The sequence below is a fragment of the Podarcis filfolensis genome, assembly GCF_964270895.1.
Source record: "Podarcis filfolensis genome assembly, chromosome: 2".
In the NCBI taxonomy this organism is placed as follows: domain Eukaryota; kingdom Metazoa; phylum Chordata; class Lepidosauria; order Squamata; family Lacertidae; genus Podarcis; species Podarcis filfolensis.
In genome coordinates this window covers 118417342-118440358 of record NC_139605.1, presented here as the reverse complement: position 1 = coordinate 118440358, position 23017 = coordinate 118417342, and the positions used below count along the sequence as shown (strand labels likewise).

At 44.8% G+C, this 23017-nt stretch overlaps 1 protein-coding gene across 1 annotated transcript; it reads left to right on the top strand.

The window, feature by feature from the left end:
• The first annotated feature begins 6340 nt into the window (after nucleotides 1–6340).
• LOC310755889 (keratin, type II cytoskeletal 75-like) lies at nucleotides 6341–22968 on the top strand. Its single transcript, XM_083599295.1, has 9 exons — nucleotides 6341–6875; nucleotides 10416–10624; nucleotides 14572–14632; nucleotides 15101–15196; nucleotides 16362–16526; nucleotides 17775–17900; nucleotides 18162–18382; nucleotides 20175–20209; nucleotides 20678–22968. The coding sequence occupies exons 1-9, from the start codon at nucleotides 6438–6440 to the stop codon at nucleotides 20902–20904; spliced, it is 1578 nt and encodes a 525-aa protein (XP_083455421.1). The 5' UTR covers nucleotides 6341–6437; the 3' UTR covers nucleotides 20905–22968.
• Nucleotides 22969–23017: the final 49 nt, after the last annotated feature.

The window sequence follows — 23017 nt, the reverse complement described above, 5'->3', positions numbered from 1 at the left end:
TCTGCTTTTCTAAGGTGTGCTGAACAGCAGGAGGAGGAGTGCAGGTGGGCAATGGGAAGAAGATGAGCTGATTTGCTAAGGAACCGATAACTCATATACCTTTAGGCAGGTGCAACTTATTCTCTGCACCTGCGCCATTAAATGACAAGCTTCACCTGCTAAAATTCCTGGCTTTATTTTTAATCATATATTTATTTTTAAAATACATCTTTCCAAAAGAAAAGGTGATATAGTATTTAAAAAATTGGGGGAGGGGGGGGAGTCCAGAATAAATGCAGTCTTTCCATCTTTCCCTTCCATAAGAACACAAGAAGAGCTCTGTTGGATTCCAGTTAATGACATGATTTCCAAAATTTCTTTTATTACTCCTAAACACGGAAGGAGGCAGTTAATTTTTACAGATTGCCCTGCAGGCAGCAGGTTAACGGGTACAGAAAATGCATAACGTGATACCAAAATGTGACTGAAATATACCCATTGCCCTCAGAAGTGGAGAAAAAAACCCGGCTAATTTTGCAGTTAAGTGTCTGAAGTATTTCATGAAGATGGATCTTTACAGCACCATTGTGAAAATGTGTACAGTTTTCCAGAGAATTCTTGGGTGATCTCTTGCTTCTTCTGGTCTGTGTATGTACAGTGGTACCTTGGGTTACATACACTTCAGGTTACATATGCTTCAGGTTACAGACTCCGCTAACCCAGAAATATTGCTTCAGGTTAAGAACTTTGCTTCAGGATGAGAACAGAAATCGTGCTCCGGCAGCGTGGCAGCAGCAGGAGGCCCCACTAGCTAAAGTGGTGCTTCAGGTTAAGAACAGTTTCAGGTTAAGAACGGACCTCCAGAATGAATTAAGTACTTAACCCGAGGTACCACTGTATATGATACTTGATCTCACGATCTGGCTGCCCCAAAAAGACATTAATTGGAATAACCACCTTTTTTGTATCTCTTAGAAGCCTGGTGCTGAAAGTTTATTTGTTCTCTCCTTCCCAGCACACCTTGCTAAAAACGCTCTTTTCCTGTAACCCCTCACACACACACCCATCAGCTTGGCGACCTCTGTCTGCCCAGGTCCAAAATTTGGACCTGGCTTGGAAAGGAAGCTTAGCCTCAACTGGCCTCCACTCTTCCCCTCAATACTCCAAATAATCAAAAACCTACCATTTATTATTTTTCAGGGTTTTTTGGGGGGGGCATGTCCCTATATATATGTATAAGCAAAATGTAGGACCTCATGGAGTCCACCTGTTACGTACTGAGTTGAATAGGATCCAAAAGGCAGGAGTCTGATTGGTCCTAGAACAATAGGATTCAGAATGCAGCAGTCTGATTGGTCCTGGAACAATAGGGTCCAGAATGCAGCAGTCTGATTGGTCCTAGAACAATAGGATTCAGAATGCAGCAGTCTGATTGGTCCTAGAACAATAGGATTCAGAATGCAGCAGTCTGATTGGTCCTAGAACAATAGGATTCAGAATGCAGCAGTCTGATTGGTCCTGGAACAATAGGGTCCAGAATGCAGCAGTCTGATTGGTCCTAGAACAATAGGATTCAGAATGCAGCAGTCTGATTGGTCCTGGAACAATAGGGTCCAGAATGCAGCAGTCTGATTGGTCCACAGGAGCCACCCAATCCAGCTCCAGGTGGAAGTGAATCCGCAACCTGATTGGCCTACAGGTGAATCCCGGAATTAGCCAATCATGTGGGGCCCATTGTGTAAATAATGTATATAAAGCAGACATTCTGGGGCAACTTCCATTCCTCCTCACCACTATGAGCTGAATAGAGAGCATGAAATCCACTCTCGACTCCGAGTATATTTCACCACCCATAATCTTGTTTTCTGTTTTTAAAAGAATCCTATACCTAGTTTTGTAAGAGTTGGCCTCATGGAGCTCAATGGGACTTGCTTCTGAATAGACATGTATGGGAGTGTCCCATTAAAGTAATCTTATATCCTGGGAAACAGAGGTGTTTCCTCCTGGAAACTGTTCTTGTTCGCTTTGTACTGTAAAGACAGTTGCTGCAGGGGCTAATAAAATATAAAGCAACAAGATCATCATAATAAGAAATGGAAATGTTCTGTTAAATGACAGCATTCATTCATTCCAAAGAAGAACAGAGTCCCCTGATGGTGGTTTGGTGAAACAGTACTGGGGTTATGTCCGAAATTCTCATCCAAACTGATCTCCAGCTTTTGGTGTTCCTGATGAACTTCCCCCATTTCTGAAGTGGGATTGATACTTCAGGAATTCTACATTTGATTTCCAGATTTGCTGCAGAGTATCTGTGCAAGTGTAATTTGTGCAGCTCTGAGTTCATTTGTGTCCCCACCCCACTCAAAATATTGCCATGCATTTGTTGTGTGCATTAATTAACACTACCCCAAAAAGCACACACACCAATTCTTTTTGTGTAGAGTTTGACCAATGCACAGTAGCATGTCTATGCATCCATAAAAACACAGCAGATAGGAATGTCAAGCAGTGGCTGAATTAAATGGAACCCCCTTTCTTCTGTTTTTTTGTTTTTTTTAAAAGATATTTATTGAGGTTTTACAAAAACATAGGTTTACAAAATAGAAAAAAGTCATATAGAAAGAAAAAGATACAAAAACGAGAGCATACATAAAAAAGAAGAAGAAAAATACGAAATACAAAAAACAAATAGATAAAAAAGAATTAAAAACAAATCCGTTTTTTGTAACTTTAAACTCATTAGCTTGTTTCCTTGGCCTCCTCACACCTCCCCTTTTTGTATTCCCATTTAAATAATCAAATCAGCAAATCCTTACCCTCTTTCGTTTATCTTAACTCTATATCTTAACATATTTAACTCTATATTTTCATCCATTATCAATTCATTTTTGCATATTCTTATTAACTTTGTTGCTAATGCCACTTATTTTCAATCCAACATCATTTTAACATTCATTAATTTTACAGTGTTTCTGCAGATAGTCTTTAAATTTCTCCCAGTCTTCTTCCACCAACTCTTCTCCCAGGTCTCGGATTCTGCCAGTCATTTCCGCCAATTCCATATAGTCCATCACCTTCATCTGCCACTCTTCCAGGGTGGGTAGCTCTTGTGTCTTCCAATACTTTGCAATAAGTATTCTTGCTGCTGTTGTTGCATACATAAAGAAAGTCCTGTCCTTCTTTGGCACCAATTGGCCGACTATGCCCAGGAGAAAGGCCTCTGGTTTCTTCAGGAAAGTATATTTAAATACCTTTTTCATTTCATTATAGATCATCTCCCAGAAAGCCTTAATCTTTGGAACCCCCTTTCTTCTGAGGTCTCCCACTATCACAAGTATTTTAAAATACAGTAAGATAGCATCTTGCATGCATTTAACTTGTGTGCTTTCAACTATGCATGTTGAAGGCAAGCAAGTAGGGGAGCTTGTGTCAAGAAAACTTGGTGCAAAAATAGCTTTTAAGCTCTCTAGTTCCTTTGGAGGCATGACTGTCTCCGTGTGCTGGGTCTGGGAAGTTCTTTCCAGATCTTGCAGGAACTTGAGCGGCCCCATGAGATCTCATGAGAGCATCCTGGGGCCATCCTGGAATCCCTGGGATGTTTGTGCGGGCACTGTTCCAAGGGTTTGAGTACAGTGGAACCTTGGTTCTTGAAAGACTTAGTTGATGAACAAATCGGCTCCCAAACGCTGAAAACCCAGAAGTAAGTGTTCTGGTTTTCAAACCTTTTTTGGAAGCTGAATGTCTGATGCGGTTGTTGGCTATTGTTTCTGGGGCGCCTGCGCCAATTGGAAGCTGCACCTTGGTTTTCAGTCGTTTTGGAAGTCAAATGGACTTCTGGAACGGATTACATTCGAAAACCAAGGTACCACTGAATATCCATTTTTGCATATATGTGGAACCACCCCCACCCCCACATAGGATGCAATTGTGCTTTATTGCAAAGAAATTTCTAAACTGATTTGGGCATATGTAGAATAGTCCTGTCTTCAGAGTGATTCATTTATTTGTGTTGGACTTCTTTCCTCTAAGCACAGATGAACACTGAAAGGATCACCAGAGGGCAAAGCAAACCCAGGAGTCTGTGCAGGACAGGCAGATATCACAAAAGTTGGGAAGCAGGGTAGCTGCTTAGAAAGGGTGCAAAGCACAACGGAGTAGGATGCCTATTCTAAAGAGTGCAGAAAACCAGGGATGGGGGAACTTGTGGGACTCCAGATGTTGGAGTACTGCTTTCATCACCCTTGACCATTGGCCTTGTTGACTGAGGCTGATGGGAGTTGGAGCCCAACAACATCTATGGGGTCACAGGCTCCCTACCTCAGATGCAGGCAGAAGTGGGGTGGGGGGGAGAGATACATTTCACAGGAGATCTCAGTTTTAGAAGGTCTTTAGAAGTTCTCATTTGTATTGCATGGAAATTCTTCTGGTCAGGGCTACAATTTCTTTGTTTGTTTCATAAGTATACTGCCCTATACCCGTAGATCTCAGGGCAGTTCACAACATAAATTTACAATATCAAAAACACATAATACATAATAAAAACAAAAACAAAGGCAAACTAATACTTTCCCCTTCCACAACACATTCAAAAGGGCATCAGATGTTAATCAGCCAAAGGCCTGTTCACCTGGCACCTAAAGATATGTAACCAGGAGTCAGCCAAACCTCCCTGGGGAGAGCATTCTATAATGGGGAGCCACAGCAGAAAAGGCCCGTTCTTGTGTTGCCACCCTCCAAACCTCTCATGGAAAAGGCACGTTGTCAGAGCTGCCCGAGGTCCCAGCTCACAAAGGACCAACGCCGCTTCGTTGTTAAGTAAGGAAGTCTTTATTGAAGTTCAGTTTCACTTCCAGAGCCGCAGCGTGCAGCTCTACGTCTCAAACTTCAGACCGCTGAAGCTCCGTCTGAATCTCCTCCCCCCAGACACCAGTTTAAGACTCTAGCCTTGCTCCACCTTTTCCTCTGCTCTTTCCGCCTCTGGTTCCGCCTGTCCATCGGGGTCTCGCCCTTTCTAGACTCTTCTGACGCTGAATCCCCTGAGCCTTCCCCCTCCCTCCGGCGGGCTTTAGGAGCTGGTTCCCAATCCGGGTCTCCTGCTGTCCCTCGCGCCTGTACATTTGAACTTGGCGCGCGCGCCCAGCCAGCAACTTTCCTCCTGACCGTTTCACTGCTGCTGTCACTGCTTCCCCCTTCGGGGAGGCTAGCTGCAACTGACCTCCCCTCCGTTGGAGGCGTGGTCAGCCCTGACTCATCTCCTCTCCCCGCTGGAGGAGACGCTGGTCCTGACACATGTGACTCTTCCCCCCCACTACGCTCTGGTGGGGAAACTGGTCCTGATCCCCTGCTGCTGCTTCGGGGTTCCCCGCTGGCTCCTTGTTTCTGGTGCGTCCCCCCTGGGACCCCCCTTGCCCTGACCATCGGTGCCTCCTTCTGGGAGTCTTCTGATTCGCTGGAGAAGCTCATGGAATCTCTCGGGCCACTGTCATACTCCCCTACGCTACCCTCGGATTCTTCCCCTTCGCTCTCCATTTCCTCTCTCCCCTGTGCTCTTGCTCCCGAGCCCCTGACACACGTGAAGAAGAGCCTCAGAGAGCCCAGGTAGGTTCAAATGCACAGAGGCGGTATACCTCAGTACCTTGAGGTATTGCGGTCCTGAGCAGTTTAAGGCTTTATAGGTTAAAACCAGCAGTTTGAATTGGGTCTGGAAACTAATTGGTAGCCAGTCCAGTCAGACCAGGATTGGTGTGGTATGCTCAAATTGTCTTGCTCCAGTGAGCAACCTGGCTGCTGAATTCTGCACTAACTGAAGTTTCCAAACCATCTTCAGAGGGAGCCCTACGTATAACACATTGCGGTAATCAACACGTTGCAATATGAGCACCTCCTGTTTCTCCCAGTGACAAACTTGAGTATGTGGGTCCACACTTGTGCTATCAATGACTTCACAATGGGTGTTGCACCTGACGAAGGAAGACCACAGGAATGTCAGAAAGAAAGAAAGAAAGATGTGCCTAGTTGAGAATCATTCTCAAGGGAGCTGCCTCAGCAGCTCTCGCTGAGCTTTACATAGCCTCCTCTATTCCCATCATGTTCAAAGAAGAAAAAGTCACTTGTTAATTTGTATGAAGTTAAAAGCAATGCCTTTAGGAAACCCCAGCACTGTAAACTACAGGGTTAGAAAATTCCGCTTGGTTTTACAAGTCCTCTTGATTTTACAAGTCGTCAGGACATTACGTTAGGTACAACATAATGGAAAAGGCCTCATGCCAGACATACCAAAGAGATTAATTCAGGCCAATTACCTGTGATCTCCAGCTGCCAAACCCAGCTCTCCAATGAGATAAAAAGGGGGAACGCGTGAGCATCCCAGAGGATCCTTTCACCTTGGCTGTCCAGGAGTCTTGTCTCATCTCTCTCTGTCTCTCTCTGTTTCCCCCTTCTTGCCCTGAGGAGGAACAATGGCTCAGAAATCAGTCAGAGTCTCTAAGAATTTTAGCACCTCTTCAGCTGTTATCCCAGGTAGCCGAACTAGCTTCAGCACGGTTTCGGTCTCCCGGGGAGGTGGTGCAGGCTTTGGACGTGTCAGTGGTGGCTTTGGCAGCAGAAGCCTCCATGGCTTTGGAGCAAGTAAAAGAATCTCCATGGGCGGCTACCGTACTACTGCCAGATCTGGATATGGCTATGGATTAGGTCATGGAGGAGTTGGGTACCGGATTGTTGGTGGTGGTGGCTATGGCTATGGAGCTGGCGCTGGTGGCATCCATGAGGTTACCGTTAACCCAAACCTCCTGGCACCTCTTAACTTGGAGATTGACCCCACCATCCAGAAGGTGAGGAAGGAAGAGAAGGAGCAGATCAAGACACTCAACAACAAATTTGCCTCCTTCATTGATAAGGTAAGTTTCTCTCTGGATGCCATCCTAAAAATTTTACGCTACTTTTAAACAAGCTCTACTGACAATATAGGGCAGCTGTTTTCTTTCCCTGCTTACTATATCCTACCAACATTTCATCGCTAGAAATAGAGACATCCGTGTACAGTGGTAGTTCGGTTTTCGAAAGTCTCTGTTGACAAAAATTTTGGTTTTCAAATGCCGTAAACACAGAAGTAATTGCTTTGGTTTTTGAACACGTCTCAGAAATCAAACATGCCATGCATCTTCCGTATTGAGTTTTCCATACTGAGTTTTCCATATTGAGGATTTCATATTGTTTGTTCAGTTTTCGAACGTTTCAGAACTCAAACCATCTTCCGGAAAGGATTACATTTGAAAACCGAGGTACCACTGTATTTGTATGTAGAGCATCCTTGCTCTCACACCTTGGATCACTTCCTGATGGTTAATCAGAGATGGTGAAGAACTACAAATCCCATTATTCCTTGTTATGAACAATGGCAGCTGGGTCTAATGGGAATTGTAGTCCAAAATATCAGGAGGACATCAGGCTGGGAAAAGAGCATCTCCTCCCTGTGATCAGAGACTAAACTTCAAGAGACCTGGTGGAGAGAGCAAAAAGGGTACGAGTGCATGTGTGTACACACTAGAGACATTTGAAAAGGCATCTCCAAAAGGAATGGGCACACACAAAAGTAGTTGTGCCTCGTTAATAGACATGATAGGACTAAATGTGTTACCTGTTTGGAAATTGCAGGGAAGCTCACAGGCTGCATTCGTATTTAAGCTGTTTTGTGCAACTTAAAAGCATGACTACGCATCTTAAAAAAGAAGTAAATCCTCTTTCATTGGTGGGAATGTGTTTTCCACTAAGGGTGCTTAAAGGTATCCCTGACCATTAGGTCCAGTTGCGGATGACTCTGATGTTGTCGTGCTCATCTCGCTTTACTGGCTGAGGGAGCCAGCGTACAGCTTCTGGGTCATGTGGCCAGCATGACTAAGTCGCTTCTGGCAAACCAGAGCAGCACACGGAAACGCGTTTACCTTCCCTCCAGAGCGATACCTATTTATCTACTTGCACTATGACGCCCTTTCGAACTGCTAGGTTGGCAGGAGCAGGGACCGAGCAATGGGTGCTAACCCCTTCACGGAGATTTGAACTGCTGAACCTCTGGTTTAGACCACAGCGCCACCTGTGTCCCGAGACCAGTCAATAAAAAGTGACCGACTGGGGTTGCAGCGCTCATCTCGCTTTATTGGCCGAGGGAGCCGGCGTACAGCTTCCGGGTCATGTGGCCAGCATGACAAAGCCGCTTCTGGCGAACCAGAGCAGCGCACGGAAACACGTTTACCTTCCCTCCAGAGCAATACCTATTTATCTACTTGCACTTTGACGTGCTTTCGAACTGCTAGGTTGGCAGGAGCAGGGACCGAGCAACGGGAGCTCACCCCGTTGTGGGGATTCAAACCGCCGACCTTCTGATCGGCAAGTCCTAGGCTCTGTGGTTTAACCCACAGCACCACCCATGTCCCAAGACCAGTCAATAGCTGGAGCTAAATCAGGGGGGTAGAACATTAGGTCATGGAGAGAAATTTCACTTGTTTATATTTTACTGACCTTAAAAATGTGTGACTAAAGAAACCAAGGTTTTTGCACCAAGTCACTTATGATCCTCAGTGTCTTAGAACCAGCAAAATATTTATTTAGTAACTCATTCAGTTTCAACGTGAACCAAGGTTGTTAGCATAGTGGCACCAGTAATTTGCTACACTGTTCCTTTTGAAATCAGACAGGCAGCTACAACCCTGATATTTCATCACCTGCTCTAAGCACATTTGTTTCATTATGTGTTTCCAGTGAATTGATAGGGATAGGGGGAGAAATTCAATTTAGTTTGCATTTAATGGCCAACGTACCTAATTTGCAGTTTCTTAAACAGTTACATGAACTGAAACACTGCTGCCCTTCACACTTCGCAATGCAATTCTCCAATGTGTACAAAAATTTGCACTTAAATACATATTGATTTACAAAATGTGTTTATTAAGGGAAATTGCATACAAAAAATGTGTACGTAAAGAGAAATTAGTGTTGAAATGCTGATGGATTTTCAAGTGGGACTTTTAAAAACAAATTCACAAAATGATTTGGAAATGTGTAGAACTGAACTTAAGCTTGGAATAAGGGAGCGAAGCTGAAATTGACAAGAGGCCCTCATTCCTGTGTTGATCATTTGTTCTGGACTTAATGATTTTATAATTGGATAATGTTATAGCTTTGTGATGTTTTAATGATTTTATTGTATATCACCTTGATATTTTTTGTGAGTGGCATGCTTAAAAATGGTATTATAATTAAATTTAAATAAATGACATGGATTGCCTCCTCACCAGCCCCTTCCCCTGAATTGCTATCCTTCATTCATTGGCTGGTTAGAGGGAATTCATACCAGCCTCAAATAATTGCATTTGAGTGTTTTTGAGTTAGCCTCCTATGTCCTTACATATATTTGATTTGTGGTGACATTTAAGTATCAGATGCAGGATTCCCTAGCTCTCAGGGGTCTAGTCTGCTGTAGCTCAAGTGTGGAGGACCCTGTGGATGTTGGTGAACTCCCGTAAGCCCCAGAAAACATGGCTCATGGCCACAGATCATGGGAATTGTATTTCAGCAACATCCAAAATGCCGAAAGCTCCTCACACCTGCTGTAGTTGGATCCAGTTTCATTCTCCTGCTGCAGTGCATTGGCACATGATGCAAGATCATGTCTGGTTCTGAAGGTCTGGTTCTTCAGCTAAAACACATTGTGTCAATGGAAAATGTTTAGATAGCTTTGTGTACCTTGCATAGTGTTCAGCTTTTGCTTGTCTTGTGAGAAAGACCTAGAGATGATGAAATTTGAACAAGGTGCTTCCCGTTCATAGCTCAAGCTCTTAAAATGCTTTATCCACTTGTGCAATATGTGAGAGTAAAGGAGAATTTAGCATGGGATTGCTAGGAAAAAATGAGAATATGAATAAAGATGGAGGTTGAAGTTGGAAGACCAGGTAACCGTGCAAGATATCAGACTCCACTGCTTGGTACCTACCGGCAGCTGAGAGCCCTGCTTTTATTATATAAAAGTCACAATTGATGATGTATCAGAATCCACAGAAAATTCACCATACTTTTTTTTAAAGCAACCAATAGACACAATTTGATGCATGTGACAAAAGATAACACTTCCCGGTTTCATTCCTATATCTTTCCATTTATCCACCATCTGCAAAGCTCCTGGACCTTCTGAATCATTTGATACTAACCACTCTTTGAGCTGCTATTAATACTAGCTCATTAGGTACAACCTGCCAGCTTCCTGTAACATTTTCTATGTAAAGTATTTGCTGTGGCAATTTCTTGCAATCTATTTAAAAATAGAAGGGAAAGATGTCAGGATATTACCTCCTTTGATGGTGGTATAGCTTAGCAACCCATATTCTGTTTTGTCTGTACACGATGCCAACATTCAACATATTTTTGTCTTGGTGGGATACATTCAGGTCCGTTTCCTGGAGCAGCAGAACAAAGTGCTAGAGACCAAATGGAGCCTCTTGCAGGAGCAAAAGATCACCCGGCGTAACCTTGACCCTTTATTTGAGTCATACATCAGTGGTCTAAAAAATCAGCTGGATCACATTCTGGGACAGAGACCACAATTAGAAATGGAATTGAAGAACATGCAGGATACAGTGGAGGACTTCAGGATAAGGTGGGTACTGTAAGATAATTATTGTTATCATCATTGTTGCACGGTAGGGGGTTAGACTAGATGATCCTTGGGGTCTCTTTCACATTTACAATTCTATGATAACCACAATTAATTTATAAATTGGCTTCTGCACAATTGTCTCAAGGCAGTGTGCAGTTAAAAAGAGCAAACAAAAAAAACCCCAATCAGTTAAAAACAACAACAGCAGATACATTTAAAAGAAGACAATGCAAATTAGACACTCAGGACAAAGACCAGTTTATCCAGTTAGGGAAGTCTGTTGGAACACAGTTGTTTCTGGAAAGTGCAGGTAGTGGGCGTTTTTCAAGAGGGAAGCTGTTCCACAACAGGGGCAGCCACACTGAAACCCCTGCTTCAAGTTACTTGCACATACTGCAGCAATCTGACTGAAGGCAAAAGATTGTAAAATAGACAAATGAAAAGGAGTCTGTCAGTCTTCTCCTACTAGCGATCTCCTTAGCTGACTGCTGATGCTCTAAATGTGAAGCAAAATCTCAGTCAGATGAAAATCTTATTTATTTTTGGTCACATGTCAAAAGTCAGCCTGGCTGGGCATCTTCTGAAGGCCCAAACCCCAGCAGCCCCCACCCACTGTCCACTGTCCCTCAGACCTTGTGGGGGGCCAGACTATATTTTTTTTGGGGGGGAATGAACGAATTCCTATCCCCCACAAATAACCCAGAGATGCATTTTAAATAAAAGGGCATATTCTACTCATGTGAAAACACGCTGATTCCCGGACCATCTATGGGCCGAATTGAGAAGGCGATTGGGCCAGATCCGGCCTCCAGGCCTTTGTTTGCCTACCCATGCCCTAAACACTGAAAAGATTATGGTGTCCACCATCTGCAGTTCAAAATAAAAAGAATACTAACTAGTAAAATAATGTTTTCAACAAACAAAAAACATACATTTATTGCAAACCATGACAGGATCTAGTTTCATTGCATTATTTTTATCTACATTAGTAGAAGGTCCCTTGGTTTAGGTGAGGCCAGGAAAATGGCAGAAGACTGGAGAGAACAAGAAGTGCAGGAAAGTTCTGATTTTGCCCACAATGACCGCTCCCCACATTAAATGGGGGGCACCCTTTGCGTGGTCGCACACAGCCCCCTGGACCCTATGCAGCTCCATTAGCACAGGCTTGGCTTTGCCTTCCCCCAGGTGGGATACCTGAAGGTCTCCGCCTACCTCAGTCAGTTGTCCAATCCCGCCTGGGGAAGCGTTGCAAAGGAGACCAGGCCAGGTAGGGGGAGGGACTACCTGCCCACACAATAGAGGGAGGATCTTACCTGGGAATCTTCAGTTGGCTCCAGAGCTTGATTTCTTTGATGCTTTTCCTGAAATGCCAAATGCCAAATTCTTTTATATATGTATATCATTAAATTGCTGAACACCCAAGTTCCAGCAGGTTCAGAAGAAAGCTATGTTGGCCAAGGAAAGTGGAAAATTGTAAGATGATTATTATTACCGACTCTTCGCCCTAACTTCCCATAGCAGGTCACAACAGGTTAAAATACAACATTAAGAATGGTTTAAAAGGAATCATAATGAGTATATATAGGGAAACACACACACACACACACACACACACAATATTGGTTCAAATATAAGCTGTCCCCCAATATAGGTCACAACCTTAAAATGAAAATGTTTTGAAAGGAATCTCTTAAATCTCCAGCACCATCCAATGTATTTTTGTTTGGCTTTTTTACAATCTAAAAATCAAATGCAAATTTTGCACTCGTTTCACAATTGACATAATGGGTGATCCTTTTACAAAAACCACTAAAGTACACCAAAGTTCTGCATGGGTCCAGAGATGGGCTTAAATCACAGCTTCTCTACTTGCAAGAGCACAATTATGGCCACGCTCAAGTTTTATACAAACCAGATTAATTGAGAATGTGCAGCCTGTATTCAGATGAATATGGAATGAACAGACACCCCCCCACACACACACCCGCACCCGTCTCTCATGGGGGTTTAGAGGTTGTCAAATGGCCTTTTCCCATTGCTTGGCTCCAGGGAACTAATGGCATTAAGACAAGCCTGCTGGATCAGGCTCACTGCCCATTTCATCCTGTTTTCATGACAGCCACCCACATGCCAAAACTGCATTCCCAGAAAGGGACTGTTTCTGCTGCACCTTCTGGCCGCTTCGTATTTGGCAAGGTTTCAAGAAAAGAAAGGTGACTGCAGACTGGTCTTGGCCTCTCCTCAAAGTAAAGTCAATAAAACTAGTCCGGGCGTTTTCATTTTTGAATTCCTTCAGAAAGACGTAACATCAACCAAGGCCAAAAGCCAAAACACCAGGACACTTCAGGGCTCACAATGCTCTGTTTTTGAGGATGAGTGTCTTTGTGGGCTTGTAATAGGGGCACAGCACATCGAATGCCTCTTGATCTGGGGTTGCATGGAGAATAGGCCTGAACGTGAGCTGCGCTTATCACCAGGATTGATGAGAAGACAGTAATTCTGGTTTATTGCGGTGTTAGCTCTTCTTACAGCCTTCCACTCCCTTCCTCAGGCACTGCAGGTCTAAACCACCACCATCCCACACGCTCAGTGGCGTAGCGTGGGTTGTCAGCACCCGGGGCAAGGCAAGTAATTTGCGCCCCCTAAACCGTGGATTTGCGCCCCCTAACCCGTGGATTTGCGCCCCCTCACCCATGGATTTACCCTAACCCCAGATGTTGCGCCCGGTGCGGCCGGCCCCCCCTGCACCCCCCACGCTACGCCACTGCACACACTCTGTGTCCTTCCCAAAGCCTTCAACCCAGGGGTCAGCAACCTTTTCCAGCCATGGGCCGGTCCACTATCCCTTAGACCATGTGGTGGGCTGGACTATATTTTGAAAAAATAATAATGAACGAATTCCTATGCCCCACAAATAACCCAGAGATGCATTTTAAATAAAAGAACACATTCTACTCATGTAAAAACACGCTGATTCCCGGACCATCCATGGGCTGGATTGAGAAGGTGATTGGGCTGGATCTGGCCCCCGGGCCTTAGTTTGCCTACCCATGCTTCAACCAGTGCTTCCCAAAGCCTTCTGTCTGAATTTGCTCTTTACTAGGGTCCCACCCCAAGAAAGCTGCCATAGATGCTCAGAGTTCAGCCTGGTCCCTGTGTCATTGGCGGGTTGGGGCTAGGGCCTCACTTGCTTCTGAGCCCTGGGGCACTCCAGTAGCCCCTTTCTTTAAGCTATGGGGCCTGAGAAGTCACACCAGCCTGCATTCCCAGCTGTTGTATCTGGGGTTTTAGAGAGCACCACAAAACCCCACCCCTATGACTATGTCAACAAATTGATACTTAACATTATTGCCTTAAAGCTCATAAATGACAGTTAAGCATTATCCCCCCTCAAAGCCTAATTTCCAAAGTGAAATTCTAAAATAAAATTTGAATTCTAACATTTTGATGGCTGCTAGCTTTAAATGTTTTGAAAGGATGTGAACAAACGAGGAAGATTAGTTTATGAAATGTTATTAGCCATGTTACCTAAATGGAACCTTCATGTTCAGAGGCAATATATCTTATATAGCAGAAATGTTGGAGACAAACAACTGAGGGGGCTTCTTGTGGGCTTGCTGGAGCCAAATGGATTGCTATTTATGCTGTGCTATATGGACACTGGTCCGATCAAGTAAGGATCTTAAGTACTTAAGCTGAATTTGGAATTTGTGTAAACTTTCCTCTTAACTTCAGCAAATATCAGTCTTCAAACAAGGATGTGCCTACTTTTTTGCACATGGGTTCCATCCTTCTACTTTAGTCTGGTGAAAGAGCCAAAGATTATTGTGGCAGGTGACAGAAGGCGATGGGAGACTTTTAAAAGAATTCTGTGAAAAAAGTGGGAAGGTATTTCCCCCCACTCATCCAGTGGTAATGAGTCACTCAATTTCCCCTCCCTCCGACAGGTATGAAGAGGAAATCAACAAGCGCACAGCTGCAGAAAATGATTTTGTGGTGCTCAAGAAGGTGAGTGGGTTTCCATGAGGCAAGACACAGTGATAACAGCAAGAACCTTGATTGAACTACATAACTGGGAAACAGGGGCAAAGCAACTGCTTATATAAATTTCTGAAAGCTTGGGCCACTCCCACTCCCAATGTGATTGGCTGTCTAAACTTCCGAGTTGCGAATCACAACTCAGAGTTCAAGGGCCAATGGCAGAGGTCCCAATCTTGAAACGTTCTGTGATTGGACATCCTGTATCGAATCAGAACAAAGGAGCTCAGAATCCTTAGTCCAGACTCAAGCTCAGGCAAACACAGACCACTGAATTCTTAACAGTAACTTCAGCACATTTGGCACAGAGTGATGGGGCCACCCCTTTAAACAAATGCATGCTTTAACCCTTGTACTTTTAGGAGAAACTTGTGGTTTCGTTTTGGCTCTCACATCTGCTGTGGTGTTCAGTGCTTTGATCTTTTTCTCTCTTTCCAGGATGTGGATGCTTCCTTTATGAACAAGGTTGAGCTGCAAGCCAGAGCGGATTCCCTAGCTGACGAAATCAACTTCTTGAGAGCTTTCTATGCAGAAGTAAGAACACCTTCTAGTCTTTTCAGGGAGAAAGAAAGAAGACTGTAGCAATGTGAACCAAAACCAGCTCTGGTTGACATTTTGCATTTTAAAGCATTGGTTGCTACCAACAAGTTCAATCTCTAGGGCTCTACTCAGATGGCATCCTAACAGAGAGGAAACCAGCTCCTTGTGGCTCAATCCTATACTACTCTGTTGAAGTCTAAGTCAGAGATGGGAAACTTCTGGCATTCCAGATATTGTTGGACTACAACTCCCATCATCCCTCACCATCGGCCATGCTAGCTGTGGCTGATGTCATCTGGAGTCTAGCATTTTCTGGAAAGCCACATGATTCCCCAGTACCAATAGGCTGTGTAGGCATCAGCATATGGGCCCCAAGCCTTTTAGGGCCCCTGAGACAACGGGTCAAAATAATCTTGATTTGATCTTGAAAGAAAATTGAAATCAAGCTTTCTTAGTTCAATGCTATCCCAGTAGAGCATGCGCACAACGGGGGTGGGCTGCAATTTCAACTGCCATCCAGCCTCCACAGGGCTTAATCCGGCACAGATCAATCGGTTTTGCCATTTGAGCAATTTTTCCAGCAGCATCTTTGCTGTTCCGCTAGAGAAGCTGTCCTAGAAGTGTACCTCTTGCTCACTACTGAAATATTGGGACCAGTTAACAGAATCCAGCTTAAGTCAAACTGTTTCTTACTTAATATGTCGCTCAGAGCCATAATAAAATACATTCCGGACTGAAAGATGAATGGATAGACAAAATACAAAGAGTTAGGCCTGACATGTAACCAACCAAGCACCAAGGAAGTTTCTTGAGGTAACTGCATCCTCAATATTAGCAAGAATTCGGTGTGTTTTTTTCAAGCAGGGTTGCAGACTGTTCTAGGGACTCACTTTTCCATCTAGTACAGTAGAGATGGGGGAACACTCCAGACATTGCTAGACTACCACTCCCATAATCTCTGACCCTTGGCCATGCTGGCTAGGATGATGGCAGCTGGAGTCCAGCAACATCTGAAGAGCCAAAGGTTCCCCATCTCTGAAATAAGCTTCAGGCTGCAAAGTTTCCTTACTCAGTGTGGACCAGTGCTTGAATGTGGTAGAGATGTGGGAGTCTTTCATCTTGGTAAGCCCTCTTTCTTCAATTCCTCCCCCTCCTGTAGGAATTAGCCCAGTTGCAGGCCCACATTTCTGACACCTCTGTCGTTCTCCAAATGGACAACAACCGAAACCTGGACCTGAACAGCATCATTGCCGAGGTCAAGGCTCAGTATGAAGACATTGCCAACCGAAGCAGGGCTGAGGCAGAATCGTGGTATCAAAGCAAGGTGAGCAGTTCTTAAGTGATGGGGAAATGGGTTTGAAAGGAGGAGCCAGGACTCTAAAGCTATGTATCTAGAGTGGTCATGTATCTAACTTTTACAGAAGACAGTCCCTATTTGAAGAGCAGTTGGAGGATATTCCTGTACCTCAAGGCATCCTCTGTTTGAAAGGCTGTCTGATCTAACTCCATGAAAAGATAAAGAACCCTAAGAAAGGAAAACATGGAGGATCTTGAAGTTGCCCATCACCAATGAGCACCTGGGCAGCAGACTGAGCAGGCATGAAGGTCACCTGCTCACAGCCTTTCCAATATGGGGAGATGTATTGTGTGCCTATTTGACCAGTATATATTATGTCTAAATTTACATCTACAGTCGTACCTTAGTGTAATGGTTATAGGGGTTGCTCGTGCGTATGTTGCCGCCACTCCTAGCTAGGTTGCCTGGTTAAAACTTTTCTGTCTGGACAGCCCTTCACTTCGTGGCTGTTTCAGTCGCTAGCAGAATCCGTCAGTGGGCGTTTCTTGAACCTCTTCCAGCACAAAAGTTCTTTGACGCCAGGTCTCCGCCTACTCTCCCTGCGCGGAAGTCTTCTGCGCAGGGTGGGTGTGGGTAGCGGAGGACCCGTGCTCTCCCCGTTGGTCTCCGGCGAGGAGTCCTGGAGCCCCCTCGCCGATTCCCCCATCTGCCCCCCTTTATCCCTGGTGTTACGCTGATTTCCTTCCCCAGCCAATGAGCTGTCTCTCTCCCTGCTGGGCCCTTCTCCAGCATCGCTTGGGAGCCTTGCCTGCGCCTCTGGCTCCGATGGCAGTTCCCTGACACTTAGTTGTTGAACAGAATGCATTTCAAGAGTCCGTTCAATTCCTGGAACCATTCAAAAATTAAGGCACGGCTTTTAATTGGCTGCAGGAGCTTCCTGCAGCCAAACAGAAGCCACAGAAGCCACACCGGATGTTTGGTTTCCGAAAATCGTTCGAAAACTGGAACACTCACTTCTGTTTTGTTATCGTTTGGGAGCCGAAACGTTTGGCAACTAAACCATTTGAGATCCAAAGTATGACTGTATATACATGTGCACATTTTATGCAAATCTGTGTCCTCCTTTCTCCTCTTTGGAGTTTTTTCCTTCTTTTGAGGAAGGGGTGATGCATTTGCTCTCTTTTTGGTAATTTAAAAGTGGCCACCCTATGTTTGCCTCCATCAAAGTTTGCACTTCAGTAATCTAAATAATTTCCCCGCTTTTTTAACTCTCAGTATGAAGAATTGCAGCTTTCCGCTGGAAGGCACGGAGATGATCTGCGCAATACAAAGACTGAGATCTCTGAGCTGAACCGCATGATCCAACGACTCCATTCCGAGATCGACAATGTGAAAAAACAGGTACTGCCATGCAGGGCTGCTTAAAATTGCAACTAAAGGAGTATTTAATGGCAAAGCTGGGAAGGGGCAGTGGCAGCTATGTTGGGGTGGGGGTGGGGGTGGTGGACTTAGAGGGAAGTAAAATAAGCTTTTTTTGTACCAGTCTTCAAATGCCCTCTTTTGCTGATGACAATACCGTGGATCCAGATATTTTACTTAATTCTAATTAAATTATCCTAAGTTGCTCCAAGCTGAGAACATTGTCTTTTCTTTTTCCCCTAGTGTGCCAGCCTGCAGGCAGCCATTGCCGATGCAGAGCAGCGCGGAGAACTTGCCCTTAAAGATGCTAGGATAAAGTTGGCCGAACTGGAGGAGGCTCTAATGAAGGCCAAGGCAGACATGGCTCGTCAGCTTCGGGACTACCAGGAGCTCATGAACGTCAAACTGGCCCTGGATATTGAGATCGCCACCTATAGGAAGCTGCTGGAAGGGGAGGAGAGCAGGTTGGTGGAACCCAAGTGGGTTGGGGTAAAGTGTAAAATGCACCGCTAGACTGCTGGTGGAAAAAGACCCTCTCTTGGTGTGGACACACCCCATCCTCCTCTTTGATCTCCACCAGGCTTCTTGCCAACCAAGGTATAGCCCAGGGATGGAGGATCTGTGGCCCTCCAAATGTCATTGGGCTCCAATTCCCATCAGTCCCCACCAGATTGGCTAGTGGTCAAGGATGATGGGAGTTTTTGTTCAACAACATCTAGAGGACCACTCCACAGCAGTCAAAACTACAACACACATATCTAATATAGTCCTCTGTTGACCAGTGGTCCCAGAGACAATGTTTACATTATGATGACGGGCTCTGAAAACTAAAGCAAACTTTTTGGCCAGCCTTCTGGGAAGAGAAGTTTAGCAGAAGGGCGCCCAGGCCTATCATTACCACCTGTAATCCTCTCATGGTCACTGGGTCCCTTGCTGATGCGGAGGCCTCTGTTGCGTGGCGATTCCCGCCCCCCCCCCCCAAGTTGGAATGAAATAAAGACACAGGACACCAGAATTTAAGGTTAATGGGCGAATATTGGCCACAACTTTATCGGTTACAGGTAAGAGCGGTATTGGCTTTAGGCATTGGTCCTATCAGACTATCCGGGATAAACCCGGAAGGCGTTAACACCAATAGGGGGAGCCCCTGAAATGCACATCCCTAGGCGCTCCCCGAGGGGTCACTGCTCGGGAGCGCGCTTTAGGCCCTAGCTTCCATAGGTTTCGGACGAGGCAACGCCCCCCCCCCCGGAATCCTTTATCGGACTACCCCATAATATTTGGGGGAGGTGATGGCACTCCTCCCCACAACTCATCAGCATAATAATACCCCTACCAATGCCTGACCGCCCAAACCAAAGGTGTTGTGACGTTTTGCTACGAGGTAGGCGAAAAAACCAAATGGCTCCAAAAACAATGCCAATTAGCCAAGTGGGAAAACTCCTACCAGGCCCCTTGCGGCGATCAACCGAGGTCCATAGTAAAGTCCGGGAAAAACCTAGAGGGTGGGTGGGTGGGAAACTGCAGCTGGAGCGTGGATGGAAAGGGGCGTTCTCGGGCCACGCTGACCTTAAATGACCCAAGCCCCGCCCCTGCAGCCAGCCGATTGGCTGGCTCAGGGTATGACGCAGCCTGAAGATTCCCCTAGTTGCGCGGGGACGCAGCCAGCCCCACGCGCATGAAGGTGGGTGTGAGCCCGCAACCCCCTCCCGATGTCGGGAGTGGCTTTCTGGCTGGAGTTTGCAGTTGCAATCTAAGAATGCTGCCATGGGTTTGTGGTAGCTGCCATGTTTTTTTTAAACCCACACTGCCATTGGAAAATGGAACTTCCTGGGCACTGCAGTTTGGAAAATGAAGGTGGCAGCTGCAACTATGGCTTCTGGGCCCCCACCAGACAACTCTGTGCCAAGCAGACCCTTGACACAACCCTTGGGCTACCACAGCTCCAAAGACCATTTTGATCTATTACTTTGTTGTGGTGGTGATGGGGAAAAGACAGGATTGCTTGACCTCATTCTAGTGATCATTTCCTGCACATGGAAAGCAAGTTGTAAATGAGAAAAAGTTTGCAGCTTCCAGTGGGATTTCTCTATGCACCGAAAACTAAAGCCTTGCCAATGCCTTAATGCTCTTGAATAGAACAGTGATCCTACTGGCAGTTATTAGTGCAGAATTGCATTTGAACCACTGCTATTGTTTTTCAAGCTGCTGGATCATAACAATTAAAGTGATTTCCTTTGCTCTCTCATTTAACAGGCTTGCTGGAGAGGGAGTTGGCGCCGTAAATATCTGTAAGTAATCAGCAAGTGAATCACAGAAACTCATAATCCCCTAATTAATTACCTCTCACCACTGATCTAAAGAAATAAAGGATCAAATGTTTTGTCAGCCTCAAAAAATATACCCTAAGAAATGCATAGTTATTGTATCAAAACAGAAATACAGTGGTACCTCGGGTTAAGCACTTAATTCGTTCTGGAGGTCTGTACTTAACCTGAAACTGTTCTTAACCTGAAGGACCACTTTAGCTAATGGGGTCTCCTGCTGCTGCTGTGCCGCCGGAGCATGATTTCTGTTCTCATCCTGAAGCAAAGTTCTTAACCTGAAGCATTATTTCTGGGTTAGCGGAGTCTGTAACCTGAAGCGTACGTAACCCGATGTACCACTGTATTAGGTTGTGGAATTCTTTATGCCTTCTTTGATGTTCCTCAGATGTTTTAATCCATGAACCCTGAACTTCTCCTCTGGTCCCTTTGCAGCTGTGGTCCATTCATCTGGAGGCATGAACTATGGCGGTGGAAGTGCCATGGGCCTTGCAGGCGGCGTTGGCCTTGGCTACGGAGGAGGCCTCAGCACTGGAGGAAGCAGTTTCACCTCTGCTGGTGGCAAGGTGCTATCTGGGAGCATTGGTTCAGCCCGGGGGAGCAGTTCCAGTATGAAGATTGTGTCAAAAACCTCCACCACCAGAAAGAGCTACCAGAACTAAAGGCGTCCTCGGCTAAGTCAGGGGTGGAGATACCTGTGGTCCTCCAGGTGTCGCTAGACTCCAACTCCCATCTGGCATGGCCAGCAGTGAGGGCTGATGGGAGTTGAAGTCCAACAACTGGAGGGCCACCAGTTTCCCCATCCCTGGAAGTAGTCAAATTAGGCAAGGCTGACTCGCAGGGGCAAACTAGGCATAAGAGTGATGAGTCCCACTCAGTGAACAAGCTGGAAGGGAGAAATACAGAGTGGGATGGAGAGAGAAATGAGAGAGATCTACGCAGGTATATCAATGCAGTGCATGAGAGATGAAGTAATGAGAACATCGCTTGTATTTTCATCGTGGGATCTTCCTGATCCAGCAGTTCTTACCAGACATTACAGGTGATCTAAAGTGCTTATTAACAGCTTCTCAATGGCAAATTTTACACCCACAGTTCCAGAGGTTCCGTTAGGAGATATTCCTAGCCCTATCTGGGTTGAAACTGGTATCTTCTGCATCCAAAGCCGATACTCTCTACTGCTGAGCTGTGGCCCTCCCTGAACTCCCAGAGTTCCCTGGGAAGATGGGTTGCTTGTTAACCCCATCTGGTATCTCTGTGAGGAGAATAGGTGTCTCCTAACAGCTCACAGCATCCTTAAAAAAACAACACAGTTTCCAGGGGAAAGCCATGACTGTCTACAGTGGCGCAACACTGATTAAATGGATAGCACTGCATCTGCTAGGGTTGCCATGCAGTAGTCAATTCAGATTTGCAATATGAAAATATATCTGATTTTCTTAGTTACTTCATCACCGCTCATGCATTGCACTGATGTAGTTATGTAATACCTCTGCCATTTACTCTTCCTCCCACTCTGACTATCAAAAGATGTGAGATCTGTTCTCCATGGGTATCAAGATTGGAGAATGCACACAGGGCATCTGTCTATTCTATATATTTCACTGTGCATCATGCAGTTCTGCCGTTACCATTTACTGTGTTTTTCATTGGCTAACCATATGTTTTTAAGTACATTTTTAATTTTCACATCTGCCATAAAACACACATTGAAGTTAAAATGCAATAATTGTCCCCTAATAAAAGCAATTCATTACTTTCTGAAAATAATGGGCATAATATGTATGGCTCTTCTGACAAGTTAATGGGATGGGGACCTGTGGTCTTGTTTTCTTCTATAGCTAACAATACTTTCTTGTGTGGGGGAAGAGTTGCAGGGCAAATGTTAAAGGCTTAAACCTCTTCCCTCAACACTGTAAACCTGATTCAGTTCCCCCTCAATATAGTCATTAAAATATAATCAGGAAATCAAGTAGTGGATTTCCCTTTTCATATTTAGTTTTACCCTTAAGAGTGATTGGGTAATGCTGCGTAAAAGCCAACCATCATGGAATGACGTTCATTCTTTCCATGTGAAATATCTTCCAGAGGAAATAAAGAAGGATTGTCATTTGTAATTTTGGTTTCCATAAAACATATTGGGTCCATTTCGTGGAAGGTTTTTCTCTGGAATAATGCAGAAAACACAAACCCTATCAATATAAATTTCAGGAAATTTGAATGCTCTTCAAAAGACAAACGTGTTTCAGTGGTTCATTGAAAACATTCTCGGTTTTCTATCAAGCTAAAGTCTTTGGGATTAGGAAGCAGAAATCAGTAAAAAATGAAGAAATTGTTTCAGTGTTTGCAGTAAAAATAGTAGCATTCTTTTGTGTTCTTTGTTGCTGTTTTCAAAACAATAACACGTCGACAGCTTAGCTGGCTTTACCCTGGCCTTGGGTGAATTAATTTTCCCAGAATGTTATGCCATTATGTATAAGAGCCTGGAAACAAGTATCAACACCAGAATGGTCTTTGCATAATCAATATGTAGCAGAATCACCTGGAATAAGCAAAAGGGTCATATCAGTTTATTGGCTCCATGACTGATGGCTCCTTGTAAGGAAAGGAGATGTATTTCTGGTCTATAATTGTAATCAAACCACCACAGCACTTGTGTTACTTTTGTGTTTATGTTGAAGTCTTTTGAATTTCATGCCATCTCCATAATAAAACTGCTGTCGATCTAAGCTGTGTGCATCGATTCTGACTGTGTGGGGCTCCTTTCATACAACT